The 15,360-nt window shown below is 71.9% G+C and overlaps 1 protein-coding gene across 1 annotated transcript; it reads left to right on the top strand.

Annotated features, from left to right (window-relative positions):
- The first annotated feature begins 5,845 nt into the window (after positions 1-5,845).
- CPXM1 (carboxypeptidase X, M14 family member 1) lies at positions 5,846-15,160 on the top strand. Its single transcript, XM_054824956.1, has 14 exons — positions 5,846-6,592; positions 7,269-7,376; positions 8,371-8,480; positions 9,089-9,228; positions 9,305-9,389; positions 10,384-10,534; positions 10,705-10,793; positions 10,927-11,050; positions 12,272-12,468; positions 12,562-12,741; positions 12,957-13,254; positions 13,328-13,467; positions 14,044-14,146; positions 14,696-15,160. The coding sequence occupies exons 1-14, from the start codon at positions 5,977-5,979 to the stop codon at positions 14,956-14,958; spliced, it is 2,604 nt and encodes an 867-aa protein (XP_054680931.1). The 5' UTR covers positions 5,846-5,976; the 3' UTR covers positions 14,959-15,160.
- The last annotated feature ends 200 nt before the right edge of the window (positions 15,161-15,360 follow it).

Raw genomic sequence — 15,360 nt, 5'->3', positions numbered from 1 at the left:
TGCAGCAGCCAGGGCCATGGTGGCCGGGGGTCTCCTGGACAGGGGCTCCGCAGACGCCCAGTGACGGAGTCAGCTCAGCAGCGGTGGCTTCGTGGCCCACACTGACGCCGGCTCCTTACATACCATCGTCTGCGGGACCCGGGCCGGCGGCGGCTCCTCACGTACCGTTGGCGAGGGTGGCTCATTGTCCGGCCTGGGCCGCGCCGGCTCCTGCTGCCGGTCCTCTTGGCTCTGGACCGGGCCATGCTGGGGCTGGCTGAGCAGGGTCCCGCTTTTATAGGGGTGCCGGGGCGTGACACGTGGTGACGCGGGTGTGTTACAGGGCCAAGCTCACCAGTGACATCACAACGCCCCCACAGTGCCGCCCGGTCGCACGTGGGCTCCATGGCTACCAGCCCGCAGGAGGAGGGCGGCCGCCCCGCGGCACCACCACCATGTGCCGGCATGTCCGCTGGTCACCGCCCCGGCGCAGGAGAGGCAAGAGGAGCTCCCGGGCCAGCCGGCAGCGCAGGCGGCGCAGCGGGAGGAGGCGGCACAGGGGCAGAGGTACCGGTTGCGGCGCCGGTGGATGTGCCGGTGGCGGTGGTAGTGCCGGTGCTGTGGCTGGCCCCACGGCTGAGGGGTCCCAGCTCTGAGTCCCCACGGCCAGGGGTGGGAGCCACCGGTGACGGGCGCAGCCGCTCAGCATCGCTTCTCCCCCAGGTTCCAAAGCCAGGACCGTCTACCAGTGCAGGAGGAAGAGGAGGGTCCTGTGAGCCTGGGGACACCCATGGGTGCTGCTGTCACCGACTCCAGGACAGGGCTCCCCACCAGCCCCAGGGATGGGGCACTGGTGGCCCCACGGGCTGTGGAACCAACATCACCTGTACAGGAGGAGCCGATGCCGGCATGGGACACGCAGGCGCTGCCGCTGAGCCGACCCCAGCACTCGGCGTCTGCAGAGTCAGTGCCCCCGGCACCCCCAGCCACCCGCCATCGCTGTGCCGCCGCACCACCGCGGCCCTGGCTCCACCAATAAACCTGAGTGATCACGGGGAGGGGCGTCCCTGGTGTGCCTGTGCACCGGCCGCACGTGTCCCCGTTGTCCGTCCATGTCCCAGGGGTGCGAGTAGCCCACGGGTGTGCGCGTTGGGTGCCCAGCGGGTGGGGGTGTTTGGGGCCACCAAGTCTGCGTGTCCAACAGTTGTGCGTGCCCAGGACCACGTCCAACGGCTGTGGGGATGGGCATCTCCAGGGATGTGCACGTCCAGGGGCGCACGTGTCCGCGGAGGTGGCGGAGATGGTCCTGTGTCCCTGGGATGGACCCCTGGACGGACCCCTGGACGGACCCCTGGATGGACGTGGGTGGGAGGCGGCGAGCAGGGGACAGCGGGATGCTGCCTCCACCTAACACAAAGCCCTGGGAGCTGAGCCTGGCCACAGGACCCCCCCGCCCTGTCCCTGGGGCCAGCACGGTCCCCCCCGGAGGGGCCAGCTCCTCCCTTGCGCCTCTGGGCAGGGTGCCGGGTTTGGGCAGGGGATGCTGCCGGGAGCTGGCGGGGCTGGGGACGGACCTTCCTGCCATGGGTGCCGCGCTGCAGCGCCAGGGGCCGGGCGCCGAGGGCAGGGGAGCAGGAGGGACGGCAGGGAGGAGCAGGAGGGACATGGAGCTGCTGCCCACACCCACCCTTCCACCCGCACCCAGCAAAGACGCTGCGCTGGCGAGGGCAGGGCTCCTCATTGAGCAGCACGAGCAAGATCTGGGACCATCCTCATCCTCTGATGGGCTCTTTGAAGAGGAAGACTAGGGGCAGGGGCAGGGAGAAGAAGAGGAGGTTTGCCTTGGCAGAGGCCACAGGCCAGGATGACGAAGGCCACCGCCTCCAGGAGCCGCTGGTTCTTGTCGTGCAGCTCCCCCATCCCTGCACGATGCCGCGGCATCCGTCCCGCCGAGACACCAAGCCGTGGAGCAGCACCCGCGCTGCAGCCGGGGAGCCTCCAGGGATGCTCCTGGAGGGTGCTGGGCACCCGAGACCCCTCCGGCACCCCCAGCCCCTGCTCGGGCTCATGCACACGCAGCTCTGCTCCTACTGGGGTCCCAGTAGCCAGGGGGTCCCCCCAGCCCAGCACAGCTGGGGCAGCAGGAAGGATGATGTTCGCAAGTGGGGTTTCTGGGGTGATGCCGTCCCCAGGGAGGGGACAGCCCTGGAGCCTGGTGTCCCTGGGGCCGGGGGGCTGTGGCAGGACCCGGGGCTGGACCCAGGGCAGCTGCCGGCCCCTCTTGCCCCTGTGCCAAGGTTCTGCGGAGCGGCCACGGGCAGGGGGCTCTGGCACGTGGCGCAGGGCAGCAGTGGCCGGGGACAGCCCTGAGCGGCCGGGGAAGCCCTTGCAAAGCTCCTTGGAGCCTCGTCCCTCCCCAGACCACAGTGACCCCCCCACCCACAGCCACGTCCAGGGTGGGGGATGCAGGAGGGCTCTGGCCCATGCCGCCCGCCCACGGAGCCCACGTGCCCCCGCTGTGGGATGGGGCGCTCACAGGACAGTTAGGAGGAGGGACGGGGCCAGGCAGGCCCGGGGACCCCTCGCCCAGCCCTGGGACCCCTCACCCAGCCCATGCACCCAAGCACCTAGCCACCGGCCCGGGCAGCGCCGGGTGGATGTGGCACTGCTGGGCGGTTTGGCACGAGTCTCACGACTGGCCGGGGAGCCGCTAAAGCGTTTGCCTTGGCTGGCAGCCCCGACCTCAGCCACAGCCTGCGGTCCCCATGCCGGGGCAGCTCGGGGCAGCGAGCCAGGCAGGCGGCAGCACCGGCACTGGGTGCAGGGCGCTGCGGGACCCAGCATGGGAACACGGGGCTCAGCCATTCCGCCCCGAGGGAGAATCCCCCGTTTGGGACACCCCAGCACTAGGGATCCTGGGGGGCTTCTCCACACCTATGGAGAGCAGCAGACTTTTTCCAGGAGCACCAGCACCAGTGGTGCCATCAGCTCCAACGCCGAGTCGGTGGGTTTGGCCCTGTTGCCGTCCCCGCTCCGGCTGCAGGGTGCCGGGGGGCCGCAGCAGCCGTCCGGCAGCATCCCTGCCGGGAAAGGCTATGGTGCCTTTAAGGCATCTCCCGCAGCGGGAGCTGGCAGCCGCCGGCGGTGCGGACGCGGACAGCTTGACTGCGAGCCAAGCTGCATGGGGAAATTCATAACATCCCTGGAAGTGCTGAGCAGGGCGGAATCGGAGCGCCAGAGCCTGCCGAGCTGTGTGCCTTGGCCCCAGGGAGCCGGGAGTGGGGCCAGCCCAGCTGGCCTCTCCTGCCCTGGAGCCGGGCGTTGCACCCAGCACCCCGGCCAGAAGGGTGCGGAGAAGTGCCAGGTCTTCGGCAAACCTAGAAAGTCCCATCACGTGGGGGCTGAGTCACGCCAGCGAGGGCAGCCTCCCCTCCTGGGCCCTTTCCAGAGCCCTCGGCAGGATGCGGGAGATGCCTCAGCTCATAGCAAAACCCTTCCCACCATCCAGCCCCCAGAGACGGGCACAAAACAAAGCATCGTCCTGCGTGCCAGACATCTGGGCCCCGCGCCAGCGCCAGCCCGGTCCCAGCCGTCCCCCACTCTCAGCCAGTGATGGGGAAGGAGCATCCCCAGGCACTGCTGGGATGGAGGACCCTGTCCCGCAGGAGCATCCCCGGGTGCTGCAGGGCTGGAGGACCCTGTCCCTCTCCCCCAGGCACAGCCCCACTTGGTGCTGGCCCATCCCGGGAGGGCTGCTCTTACCCGGGAGGAACGCGCAGCCTCCTGCACCACCCTGAGTCCTGCGCTGCCTCTGCGGCCCTTGGGTGCTGGGATCCGGGGTCCTGGGCTGGCTGCAAGCGCCACAGGCTGCAGCGGGCTCTGGGACAGCCCTGCGGGGACCGGGCGGAGGGTTGGGATGGGGATGGGAGCAGCACCCCAAGCCGCCCGCTCCACTCCCCTGCCCGCTCCGGCCAGGCACGAGCCAGGTGAACGCAGAGCTGCCACCAAAGGGTGCTGGTGGCCCCAGCCCAGCCCGCTCCCTCCCACCCCCTCGGCTCGGCCCTGGAGCTGGAGACTGTAGAAAATCCCAGTAAAAGAAGTCAGGCTGGGAAAGTCCTTTTGGGCTGGAAAATGAGCTCATGGGAGTCTGGCAGCAAGCGCCAGCAGCAGCATTGTGGCTTTTTGGAGGGTACTGCTCAGGGTGGGGGTAGAGGCAGGACCCAGAGACCTTCCCCCTTGGTGGGACCCCAACCCAGACCCCCACCCCTCACCCTGGGCACCCCACTGGACTGCTGGCCCCTTCCCGTTCCTCCGTCCTTGCGGTGCTCCGTTCGCTCCTTCCCCACGGCAGCAGCCCAGGTGGTGCCGAACTTGCACGATCCGGCGAGTCCAGCGCTGCCCAGCCAGCGGCTCCGGCACCGCGCACACCTCAAACCCCACCGCAGGCTCCAGCCGGGGCACGGCATGGAGGTGACCTGGGCAGGGCCCAGCCACGCACACCTGCGGCGGTGCTGGCACGGCGGTGCGGCAGTGCCCGTGCCCGGTGCCCCGCTCCCGTGGTCCCACCGGAGATGCCCTGGGCACGGCGGGCACCACCTTCCCCGGGGGTCCCTCCCGGGCAGAGCACCGGGCAGGGCACCCCCCGCCGCCTGGCACGGCCGGGGGGGTCGGGGCTGGATCCCCGCTGCTCGGCGCCTGCTCTGTGCCGGGACTTGGCTGCGGAGCCCGGGCAGGAACCGCTCCGCGCAGGCGGCTCCCGGGGCCTCCCGGGTCCCCGGGCTCGGCCGGCGGCACTGCCGGTTGCGGCGGGGCGGGGATGGCGGAGCCCCCCCCGCAGCCCCCCCCCCCCCCCCCGCCCTGGCTGGCGGGGAGTACGGCCGGGGCTCGGCCGGGACGCGCTCGGGGGTCTCCCGGCGGGGGGAGCCGGGGCCGGGAGCAGCCGGGGCCCGGGATCCACGGGGTCCCCAGCGCCCCCCCGGCCCCGCGTGCAGCCGTGGCCGCCCCCGGAGCAGGCTGGGGGGGACACACCGAGCAGCTGAGCCCAGCCGGGGGGGTTTGCTCCCAGAACTGCTGTGCGAACAGCTCGGGCGGTCCCGCAAGGGCGGCGGCGGCGGCGAAACCTCCGGGAACAGCCCCGCAGCGCCGGGCCCGGCGGGCAGCTCCGGGGGCGGGGGGGGGGCAGCAGCGACCCCGTGCCCGGCCGCCGCGGAGCCACCCGGCCGCAGCCCGGTGCCCCGGCACGTTGCTGCACGCGTGGAGGAAGGAACCGCGGGTTTCCCGTGGGACCGGGGCCAGCGAGCGGCCCCAAGCCGGCAGGATGCGTCCCCCGGGGCGTCGTCGTGTCGGTCCCCAGCAGCCCCCTCCCCTGCACAGCGCCGTCGGGGCTGCCGGCAGGATCGGCCCCGGGGTGCTCAGCGGCTGCTGCCCTTCGGCCCCGGGAGCAGGGTCAGACACCGGCTGTGCCGGGACGGCGGGGACACTGCGGGGTGCTGGGGCAGTGGGGACACGGCGGGGGCACGGTGCGAGGCCCGCGGGGTGAGCAGGCTGGTCCCGGTGTCCCCGTTCGAGGGGGGAGCAGCCGGGCACACGGCGGGGGAAGGGTTTACCCAAGACCCCCGGGCAGCCCGGCGGGACCCCCGCCCTGCCACCCTGCCTGGCCCGGCGGGGCGATGCGGGCAGAGGTGCGGGCAGAGGTGCGGGCAGAGGCACTTTGCCTGCTGGGGGGCAGCGACGGGCTCAGCGGGAGAGAAGAGGGGGGGCGGGGGTGGGAGCCCACCCGGGGCCGCGGGGGGACCGTGCGTGACCGGCCCGGCTCCGCCACAGCCCCGAGCGCCCGTTCCCCCCCCTCCCCCCCCACCGGGGGTCCCGGCCAGGCGGGGGGGGCGGGGGCGGGGAGGGGCGGTGAGAGCGGCGGGGGAGGGCCGGGGCAGGCAGGGCCGGGCAGGCAGCGCCGGGCAGGCAGGGCCGGGGGCTGCTCCGCTCCGCTCCGCCGCGGCCATGCTGGGGCTGCCCCTCGCCCCGCTGCTGCTGCTGCTGCTGCTGCTGGCCCCCCCGCCGCCCCCCGCCCGGGCCGCACCCCCCGGCAGCCCCCCCCGGCCCCGCGGGCTGGCGGCCACCCCCGCCGAGCCCGGCCGCCCCGCCGCCACGGGGATGGGCACCCCCGGGAGCACCGCGGGGGCCGCCCCGGGAGGCGCCGCCACGGGCCCCCCCAAAGGCACCGGGGCGGCCCCCCCGAGAGGCACGGCACCGAGGCCCCCCCCGACCACGGCGGGCCCCCCCAAAAGCACCGCGACGAGACCCCCGAGAGGGACGGCACCGAGGCCCCCCCCGACCACGGCGGGCCCCCCCAAAAGCACCGCGACGAGACCCCCCAGACGCACCGGGGCGGCCCCCCCGAGAGGCACGGCACCGACCTCCCCGAAGGGCACCGCGACGGGCCCCCCCAAAAGCACCGGGGCGGCCCCCCCGACGGGCACCAGGGCGAGCACCTCAAAAAGCACCACGGGCACCCCCCCCACGGGCGCGGCGGGGGGGGCCCCGGGCAGCGCAGCCCCCTCCAGCCCCGGCCCCCCCGAGCGCGGGCGGCCGAAGGAGGGGGGGCCCGGGGCCAAAGGTAGGAGCCGCGGGGGGCTGGGGGGGGCGTGCGCTGGGGGGGGTGTGGGGTGTGGGTGTGAGCACACCCGTGTGCAGGGACGTGTGTGCACAAGTGTGTGTGCACGGCTGTGTGCACAAGTGTGTGTGTGTGTATGGCTGTGCACAACTCTGCAGAGGAATGTGTGCGCACAAGTGTGCATGGAGGGGAGTGGCTTAAAGTGTGTGTGCACGGGGGTGTGTGTGCGCGTGTCTCTGTGTGTTTGGCCGTGTGAGCGTGTGTGTCCGTGCAAGTATGGACGTGTGTGTAGTTTCTGTGTATCTGCATCAACATGTGTGAGTGTGCACTCTGCGTGTGTCTCTGCATTTCTGCAGTTTCTGTGCGTGTGCAACTTGCATTTGTGTGTTTGTGCAGTGTGTGCACGTGTGCAGATGTGTGCATGCGTGTGTGCGTGCGTGTGTGTGTGCGTGCGTGTGCTGGGGGCCGCGCACACCTCTGGGGCTGTGCTGCAGCGTGTGTAGGGTGAGGGGTGCCCCAGAGTGTCCCCGTGAGCCTTGGGGACAGTGCGGGGGTGCGTGCGTGTGCGGGGGCGATGGCGTGTGAGGACGCGTGTGTCCCCGAGGGCCGGCAGGCCCCAGGGTGCTGCGTGGGTGGCCCCGGGCCCCACCACCCCGGGGGTCCCTTTGCCCACCTCCAGCCCCGGCGCCCAGGAAGAAGGTGGTGCGGGTTAAAGTCGTGAGGAAGAAAGTGGTGAAGAAGAAGCCGAAGGCTCCGGCCAAGGACACGGCTGCTCCGCAGGAGCCTCGTACGTACGCTGAGCGCCGAGGGAGGGGGCAGAGGGGCCTGTGGGGCTGCACACACGCGTGTGCACACACCTCCGCACTGTGCACACGCCTCCGTGCCATCCACACGCCTCCGTGCAATGCACACACACCAAGTCCAGCGTGAGCCGGGTGCTCGGTGCTGGGGTGCACACCCGCAATTCTTGGCACGTGCACCCACACATGTGGGGAACAGCCCCAGTCCTCTCCTGCGCTCGGGGGGGGCACAGCCACCACCCTCGCACCACACATGTCATCACACACGCATGGTCCCTGTGCTGTCACACATGCACACCCTGCACACGCACAACCAGCAACGCTGTGCACACGCCCTGTGTGTGAGCACAGAAACACCCCCCGCGAACTGCACACACACGCGCGTGTGCGGGCACCCCCCACCCTGCAGTGGGGATGGGGGACGCTGGCAGGGCTCCCCCCGCCTCTGCCGTCCTCCCCGCCCCTCTGCGTGACGGGGAGCGGGGTTCGCGTGACGCAGAGCGGGGTTTGCGTGACGCAGAGTGGGGTTCGCATGACGCAGAGCGGGGTTCGCGTGACGCAGAGTGGGGTTCGCGTGACGCAGAGCGGGGTTCGCGTGACATGGGGCAGGGTTCGCCCTGGCTGCCGTTGTGGCTGCGGTCGTGGCCGTAGCCGCGGGGCCCGGCTACATTCCTGTGCCGGGGGCTGGAGCCTGGGGTCTCGCCCACGTGTTCGGGTCTGGCCCCGCAGAGCCTGGGAGCGGGGCCGCGGTGGGCGGCGGGCAGGGAGCCGGTGCAGGCAGGGCTGCTGCGCCTCGCCGGGTGGGCACGTGTCCTCGGTATGGCACGGCACGGCACGGCACGGCACGGCACGGGAGCTGCCAGGCGTTGCCTCGGGCACACAGAGAGGGGCGCGGGCAGCCCTGGGGGAGGGACCCCTGTGCGGGGGCAGCCGTGCATGGGGGTCTCTGAGCGAGCCCGGCCCCCTCTGCTCTGCCCCCAGAGTGCCCCCCCCTGGGGCTGGAGTCCCTGCGGGTGCTGGATTCCCAGCTCCGAGCCTCCAGCGACAAGCGCTACGGCCTGGGCGCCCACCGCGGGCGCCTCAACATCCAGGTAGGAGGTGCAGCGTGTGCGTGGCGTGTGCGGTGTGCGCGTGGCACGTGCATGGCGTGCGTGTCATGTTTACATGGCATGTGGCGTGTGTGCGCTGTGGGCATGGCACGTGCATGGCATGTGTGCGCTGGGCATGGCGTGTGCAGCGTGGGCATGGCGTGTGTGTGCTGTGTGCATGGCGTGTGCATGGCGTGTGCATGGCATGTGTGTGCTGGGCATGGTGTGTGCGGTGTGTGCATGGCGTGTGCATGGCATGTATGTGCTGTGTGCATGGCGTGTGCATGGCACACGTGTAGCAGGGGCCATCCAGCATGGACCCCTCCAGGCTCGCCGTGGCCGGTGGGAGCCAGGCCTGCCAGCAGCACCGGATCCGTCTGCGTGTTCGGGGGGAACGTGGCCACGGCCCCTCGAAGGGTCCCGTTAAACCAGGGACTGGGTCCCCCGGCCACGTGGTGCTGCGCAGCTCAGAGCCGTCCTGGTGCCGGTGCCGTGCCGCTGCCGCGTGGGCGCAGCTACTCGTGGGACCGTCCGGGAGCACGGGGGTGGTGGGGACGTGCCCCAGGCAGGGCCCTGCGTCCCCCTCCCGTCCCTGACACCCCCCCCCGCAGTCAGGGCTGTACGACGGGGACTTCTACGACGGCGGCTGGTGCGCGGGGCAGGAGGACACGGAGCAGTGGCTGGAGGTGGATGCCCGCCAGCTCACCAACTTCACCGGCGTCATCACGCAGGGGCTCAACTCCATCTGGACGTAAGGCGCCGGGCAGGGCCAGCCCCGGGGGGCCGGGCGGGGGGCCGGGACCCCACTGACCCTCTCCGCCACGCAGGTACGACTGGGTGACGTCCTACAAAGTCCAGGTCAGCAACGACACGCGCACGTGGCATCCATGCCGCAACGGCACCGAGGAGGCGGTAGGTGCCCACAGGGAGCAGGGGTGGTGGGAGTGGGGACCCCCCTGGCATCCTCAGCCCACCCGGCTCCCCAAGCAGAGCGAGGGCACAGGGGGTGAACCGTGTCAAGGGGATTAACCGTGCCGGGGGGGGTTAACCGTGCCGGGGGGGTTAACCGTGCCGGGGGGGTTAACCATGCGGCTGGCACTGGCGCTGGGCTGGGACCCGGCTCTGTTGCCCTTGGCCTCCCCACCCGCGAGCATCCTCCAGCGCTTCCCCCCGGGCACCAGGCACAAAGGCCGCTTGTCCCCGGCTGCCGCCCCGGCCGCCTGCCAGGCTCCCCCGGTGCACGCGCGTGAGCGCCACGGGGGCACGCGCAGGTGTGCGCGGCGCTGCGTGGCACGGCCGGCTGTGCCCGAAGGCGAACACGGCAGCCTGGTGCTCGGGTGCACGTGTGCGAGCGCTGCGCACGCAGGGTCATGCCTACGTGTGAGGGCGGAGGGGGTGTGCAAGCACCGCGGGGTGTGCATGCGCGTGTGCGAGGAGGTGTGAGACGTGGGGGCTGCCAGAGCCGGCTGTGCTGCTCCCCCGGCCAGCCCAGGTACCAGCGCTCGGGGTCCCTGTGCCAGCGCTGTGCTGGGGGGGTCTGGGGGTCCCTGTGCCAGGGACAGGTTTGGGGGTCCCTGTGCTCATCCCTGGAGACCGCGCCGGGGACCCTCCCCTCTGGGTGCTGGGGTGACGGGTTTGGGGGGCAGAGCAGCGCGGGCGCCCCAGACCCTGCGGCACCGTTGGGGCTCTTGTTCCTTGGCGGGGCCTGGCTCCCCCCCCGCAGCCCTGTGTCTGCTCCTCATTAGGGGCTGGAGGGGGGCCAGGGGAGGCCGGGGCCGGACGCGGCTGCGCCGCCTGTAACTCTTTGGGCCCCGGCAAGCGGCTCTGCTGCACCCCCCATCCCCACAGCCCCCGGCTGGGTCCCCCCTGCCAGCACAGGGACCCGCAGGGGCTGCATCCCCCCCAGGTCTTCCCTGGGAACAAGGACCCTGAGACGCCGGTGCTCAACCTGCTGCCCTCGCCGGTGGTGGCACGCTACCTGCGCATCAACCCCCAGACCTGGTTCCAGAACGGCACCATTTGCCTACGGGCAGAGATCCTGGGCTGCCCGCTGCCAGGTGGGTCCCTGCTGTCTGCTGCCCGCTGCTGCTGCCCGCTGCTGCTGCCCGCTGCCCCTCGCCCTGACCCACGGGTGCCCAGGACGGGCACGCTCTGCCGGGGCTGTCCCCGGGGTTGGGGTCCGGGATCTCTCACCGTGTCCCCCCCGTGCCCACCCGGCTCCTCGCAGACCCGAACAACATCTACGCCTGGCACAGCCAGCCCCTGCCCACCGACAAGCTGGATTTCCGCCATCACAACTACAAGGAGATGAGAAAGGTGCCTGCCCTGCGGCCGCGGCGTGGGGTGGGGGGGTCTCTGCACCCCTGGGGGCACCCCGGTGTGGGGCAGGGGGTCTCCGCACCCCTGGGGTGCCCCTGGCCCCTGACCCTGAGCGCTGCGCCCTCCCCAGCTGATGAAGCGGGTGAACGACGAGTGCCCTGACATCACCCGCGTCTACAGCATCGGGAAGAGCTACCTGGGCCTCAAGATGTACGTCATGGAGATCTCCGACAACCCCGGGCAGCACGAAGTGGGTAGGTGCCCTGCGGGAGGTGACAGCTGGGCTGGCCGGGCACCCAGGCGGGTGCAGGATGGGGACGGGGGGGCTGCGGACACCCAGGCGGGTGCAGGATGGGGACGGGGGGGCTGCAGACACCCAGGCGGGTGCAGGATGGGGACGGGGGGGCTGCGGGCACCCAGGCGGGTGCAGGATGGGGACGGGGGGGGCTGCAGACACCCAGACGGGTGCAGGATGGGGACGGGGGGCTGCGGACACCCAGGCAGGTGCAGGATGGGGACAGGGGGCTGCGGACACCCAGGTGGGTGCAGGATGGGGACGGGGGGGCTGCAGACACCCAGGCGGGTGCAGGATGGGGACGGGGGGGCTGCGGACACCCAGGCGGGTGCAGGATGGGGACAGGGGGCTGCGGACACCCAGGTGGGTGCAGGATGGGGACGGGGGGGCTGCAGACACCCAGGTGGGTGCAGGATGGGGACGGGGGGGCTGCAGACACCCAGGCGGGTGCAGGATGGGGACGGGGGGGGCTGCAGACACCCAGGTGGGTGCAGGATGGGGACGGGGGGGCTGCAGACACCCAGGCAGGTGCAGGATGGGGACGGGGGGCTGCGGACACCCAGGCAGGACGGGGGGCTGCAGACACCCAGACGGGTGCAGGATGGGGACGGGGGGGCTGCAGACACCCAGGCGGGTGCAGGATGGGGACGGGGGGCTGCGGACACCCAGGCAGGACGGGGGGCTGCAGACACCCAGGTGGGTGCAGGATGGGGACGGGGGGGCTGCAGACACCCACATGGGTGCAGGATGGGGACGGGGGGCTGCGGACACCCAGGCAGGACGGGGGGCTGCAGACACCCAGGTGGGTGCAGGATGGGGACGGGGGGGCTGCAGACACCCAGGCGGGTGCAGGATGGGGACGGGGGGGCTGCGGACACCCAGGTGGGTGCAGGATGGGGACGGGGGGGGCTGCAGACACCCAGACGGGTGCAGGATGGGGACGGGGGGCTGCGGACACCCAGGCAGGACGGGGGGCTGCAGACACCCAGGTGGGTGCAGGATGGGGACGGGGGGGCTGCGGACACCCAGGTGGGTGCAGGATGGGGACGGGGGGGCTGCGGACACCCAGGCTGGTGCTGGCGGATGGGGACAGAGTTGCCGGGGATGCCCAGGCTGGCACGGGGCATAGAGGACCGGGGCGGCCGGTGCCCCCGCCGCCACCGCGCACTGTGCCTGGCAGGCGAGCCAGAGTTCCGCTACGTGGCGGGGATGCACGGCAACGAGGTGCTGGGCCGGGAGCTGCTGCTCAACCTGATGGAGTACCTGTGCCGGGAGTTTCGGCTGGGCAACCCCCGCGTGGTGCAGCTGGTCACCGAGACCCGCATCCACCTCCTGCCCTCCATGAACCCCGACGGCTACGAGACCGCGTACAAGCTGGTAGGGTCAGGCTGCCCGGCCCCGGGGCGCTGAGCACCGACCCGCCGCGGGGCCGTCCCGGCACCGGTCCCCGGTGACCCCGTCTCCCGGCAGGGCTCGGAGCTGTCAGGCTGGGCCATGGGCCGCTGGACCTACGAGGGCATCGACCTCAACCACAACTTCGCTGACCTCAACACGGTGCTGTGGGACGCTGAGGACAACGACCTGGTGCCCCACGAGTTCCCCAACCACTACATCCCCATTCCAGAGTACTACACCTTCGCCAACGCCACGGTGAGCCCGGCCCCGCGGGCACCCCAAAACCTGCCCCTCCTCCCGCCCCGGCGTGCCTGGGTGATGCCCACCCGTGGGGGGGGGGCTGCACGGACGGGGTCTCAGCCGTGTGCCCCGAGGAGGGGGTGCTGGGAGCCTTTGCCCTGGCCCGGCGGGGGGGGGGGGTTTCACTGCCGGGAACCACCACGGCCCCCTCTGATGTGGGGTCCCCCCAGGTGGCCCCCGAGACGCGGGCGGTGATCGACTGGATGCAGCGGTACCCCTTCGTGCTGAGCGCCAACCTGCACGGGGGGGAGCTGGTGGTCACCTACCCCTTCGACATGACCCGCACCTACTGGAAGGCGCAGGAGCTGACCCCCACCGCCGACGACGGGGTCTTCCGCTGGCTGGCCACCGTCTACGCCACCTCCAACCTGGCCATGGCCAGCGAGGAGCGGCGCCTCTGCCACTACGATGACTTCATCCGCTTCGGCAACATCATCAACGGGGCCAACTGGCACACGGTGCCCGGCAGTGAGTGAAGGGCCGGCGCGGGGAGAGGGAGGGAGGCCAAGGACCCCCCCTGACACCCCCGCATCCGGCACAGGCATGAATGACTTCAGCTACCTGCACACCAACTGCTTCGAGATCACGGTGGAGCTCTCCTGCGACAAGTTCCCGCACGCCTCCGAGCTGCCGGCCGAGTGGGAGAACAACCGGGAGTCCCTGCTGCTCTACATGGAGCAGGTCCGGGACGGGGAACTCCCCCGGGTGGCTCCGTGGTCCCGGGGGGGACACGCTGTGGGGTCCCGCAGGGGACGCGGGCGCGGAGGGGTCGGGGTTTCGGCAGGGGCCAAGCAGGTGGGAGCGGGACACGGCTCGGGGATCCCCAAACTCCCTCGAGGCTCGATCCGTCCCCCTGCACCTCCCAGAGCGTGGGCTCAGTGTGCAAGGCACGTGTGCGACCTGCAGCGTGTGTGCGTTCCACGCGGGGAGTGCCCCTGTGCCCAGGGCAGGCGTGTGCTCGTGCATACCGCGTGTGGCAGGTGCGCGTGCACGGGGTGCGTGCGCTCCCTGTGAGGGTTCGTGCGTGCAGGGTGCGTGTGCCTGGTGTGCCGGAGCTGCCTGTAGCACGCCTGTGCCACACGTGTGCACTGCCTGCTGCACGCACTGTGGCACCGTGTCCTGCACCGGGCTCTGGGCACAAACAGCGCTGGGTGTGACTGAGGGTGGTACGCATGGGTGTGCACGTGTGTGTGTGCATGTGTGTGTGCCACCTGCACGCCCACCCTGCTGACACCCGCTCCGGCCCGCGGTCCCCAGGTGCACCGTGGGATTAAAGGGGTGGTCCGGGACGGAGACACGGAGCAGGGCATCGCCAACGCCATCATCTCCGTGGATGGCATCAACCACGACGTCCGGACGGGTACGGTGGGGTGGGGACAAGGCTGGGACTGGGGATGGGATTTGGGAATGGGGAGGGGACTGGAGAGGGGATGGGGATGGGATGGGGATGAGGATTGGGATGGGATTTGGGAATGGGGATGGGGAGGGGATTTGGGAATGGGGAGGGGATGGGGACGGGATGGGGAGGGGATGGGATTTGGGAATGGGGATGGGGATGGGATTTGGGAATGGGGAGGGGACTGGAGAGGGGATGGGGATGAGGATGGGGATGGGATTTGGGAATGGGGATGGGGAGGGGATGGGATGGGGATTTGGGAATGGGGATGGGGATGGGGAGGGGATTTGGGGATGGGGATGGGATGGGGAGGGGATTTGGGAATGGGGAGGGGATGGGGAGGGGATTTGGGAATGGGGAGGGGATGGGGATGGAAATGGGGATGGAAATGGGATGAGGCTGGGAACGGGGATGGGATGGGAGCAGGGGATGGGGATGTGCATGGGCTGGGGCTGAGCACAAGTGACGGGGCCGGGCCCCCCGGGGCAGCTGACCCCCGCCCCGCTGCCGCAGCCTTCGACGGGGACTACTGGCGGCTGCTGAACCCGGGGGAGTACGAGGTGACGGCGCGGGCCGAGGGCTACGAGGCGGCCACGCAGCCGTGCCGCGTCTCCTACGAGAACGTGCCCACCCTCTGCAGCTTCCGACTGGCCCGGGAGCGGCGGCAGCGGCCGCGGGGGCGGCTGTCGGGGGGGTCCCGCCTGCCCCCGGACCTGCCGCTGCGGCTGCGGCGCCAGCGTCTCCGCCGCCTGCGCGCCCACCGCCGCACGCCGTGACCGGGGGCTCCTGGCGGGGGGGGGGGGGGAGGGGGCTGCCCCGGGGCCGCGGGCTCGGCGCGGGGGCCGGGGGCTGGAGGCTGCGCCGGCGGCGGGGCCGGGAGGGCGCGGGGGGCCGGGGCCGGAGCGGGTGCTCCCGGCGTCGCCGCTGTGCGGGACGCCTCGTAGTAAAGTTGGCTGTGCTGCCCCGGCGCCTGCTGCGGTCGTGGGGACGGGACGGGGGGGCGGCGGGGGGAACGGGACGGGACGGGGACGGGGGGAACGGGACGGGACGGGGATGGGGACAGGGACGGGGACGGGGATGGGGGGAACGGGACGGGACGGGGACGGGGATGGGGACGGGGGCGCGGCGGGGGTAACGGGACGGGACGGGGATGGGGGGAACGGGACGGGACAGGCCCC

This window comes from Grus americana, chromosome 4 (genome assembly GCF_028858705.1).
Source record: "Grus americana isolate bGruAme1 chromosome 4, bGruAme1.mat, whole genome shotgun sequence".
Taxonomy (NCBI): Eukaryota; Metazoa; Chordata; class Aves; order Gruiformes; family Gruidae; genus Grus; species Grus americana.
Note: the sequence above shows the minus strand (reverse complement) of the source record. Positions and strands in the feature narration are given on the sequence as shown.

Coding starts and splice junctions, on each gene's coding strand:
- CPXM1 (XM_054824956.1), top strand. CDS start 5,977: ATGCTGGGGCTGCCCCTCGCCCCGCTGCTGCTGCTGCTGCTGCTGCTG. Junction 8,481..9,088: donor GCGGGCGCCTCAACATCCAG/GTAGGAGGTGCA, acceptor CCCCCCCCGCAG/TCAGGGCTGTACGACGGGGA. Junction 12,742..12,956: donor ACACCTTCGCCAACGCCACG/GTGAGCCCGGCC, acceptor GGGTCCCCCCAG/GTGGCCCCCGAGACGCGGGC.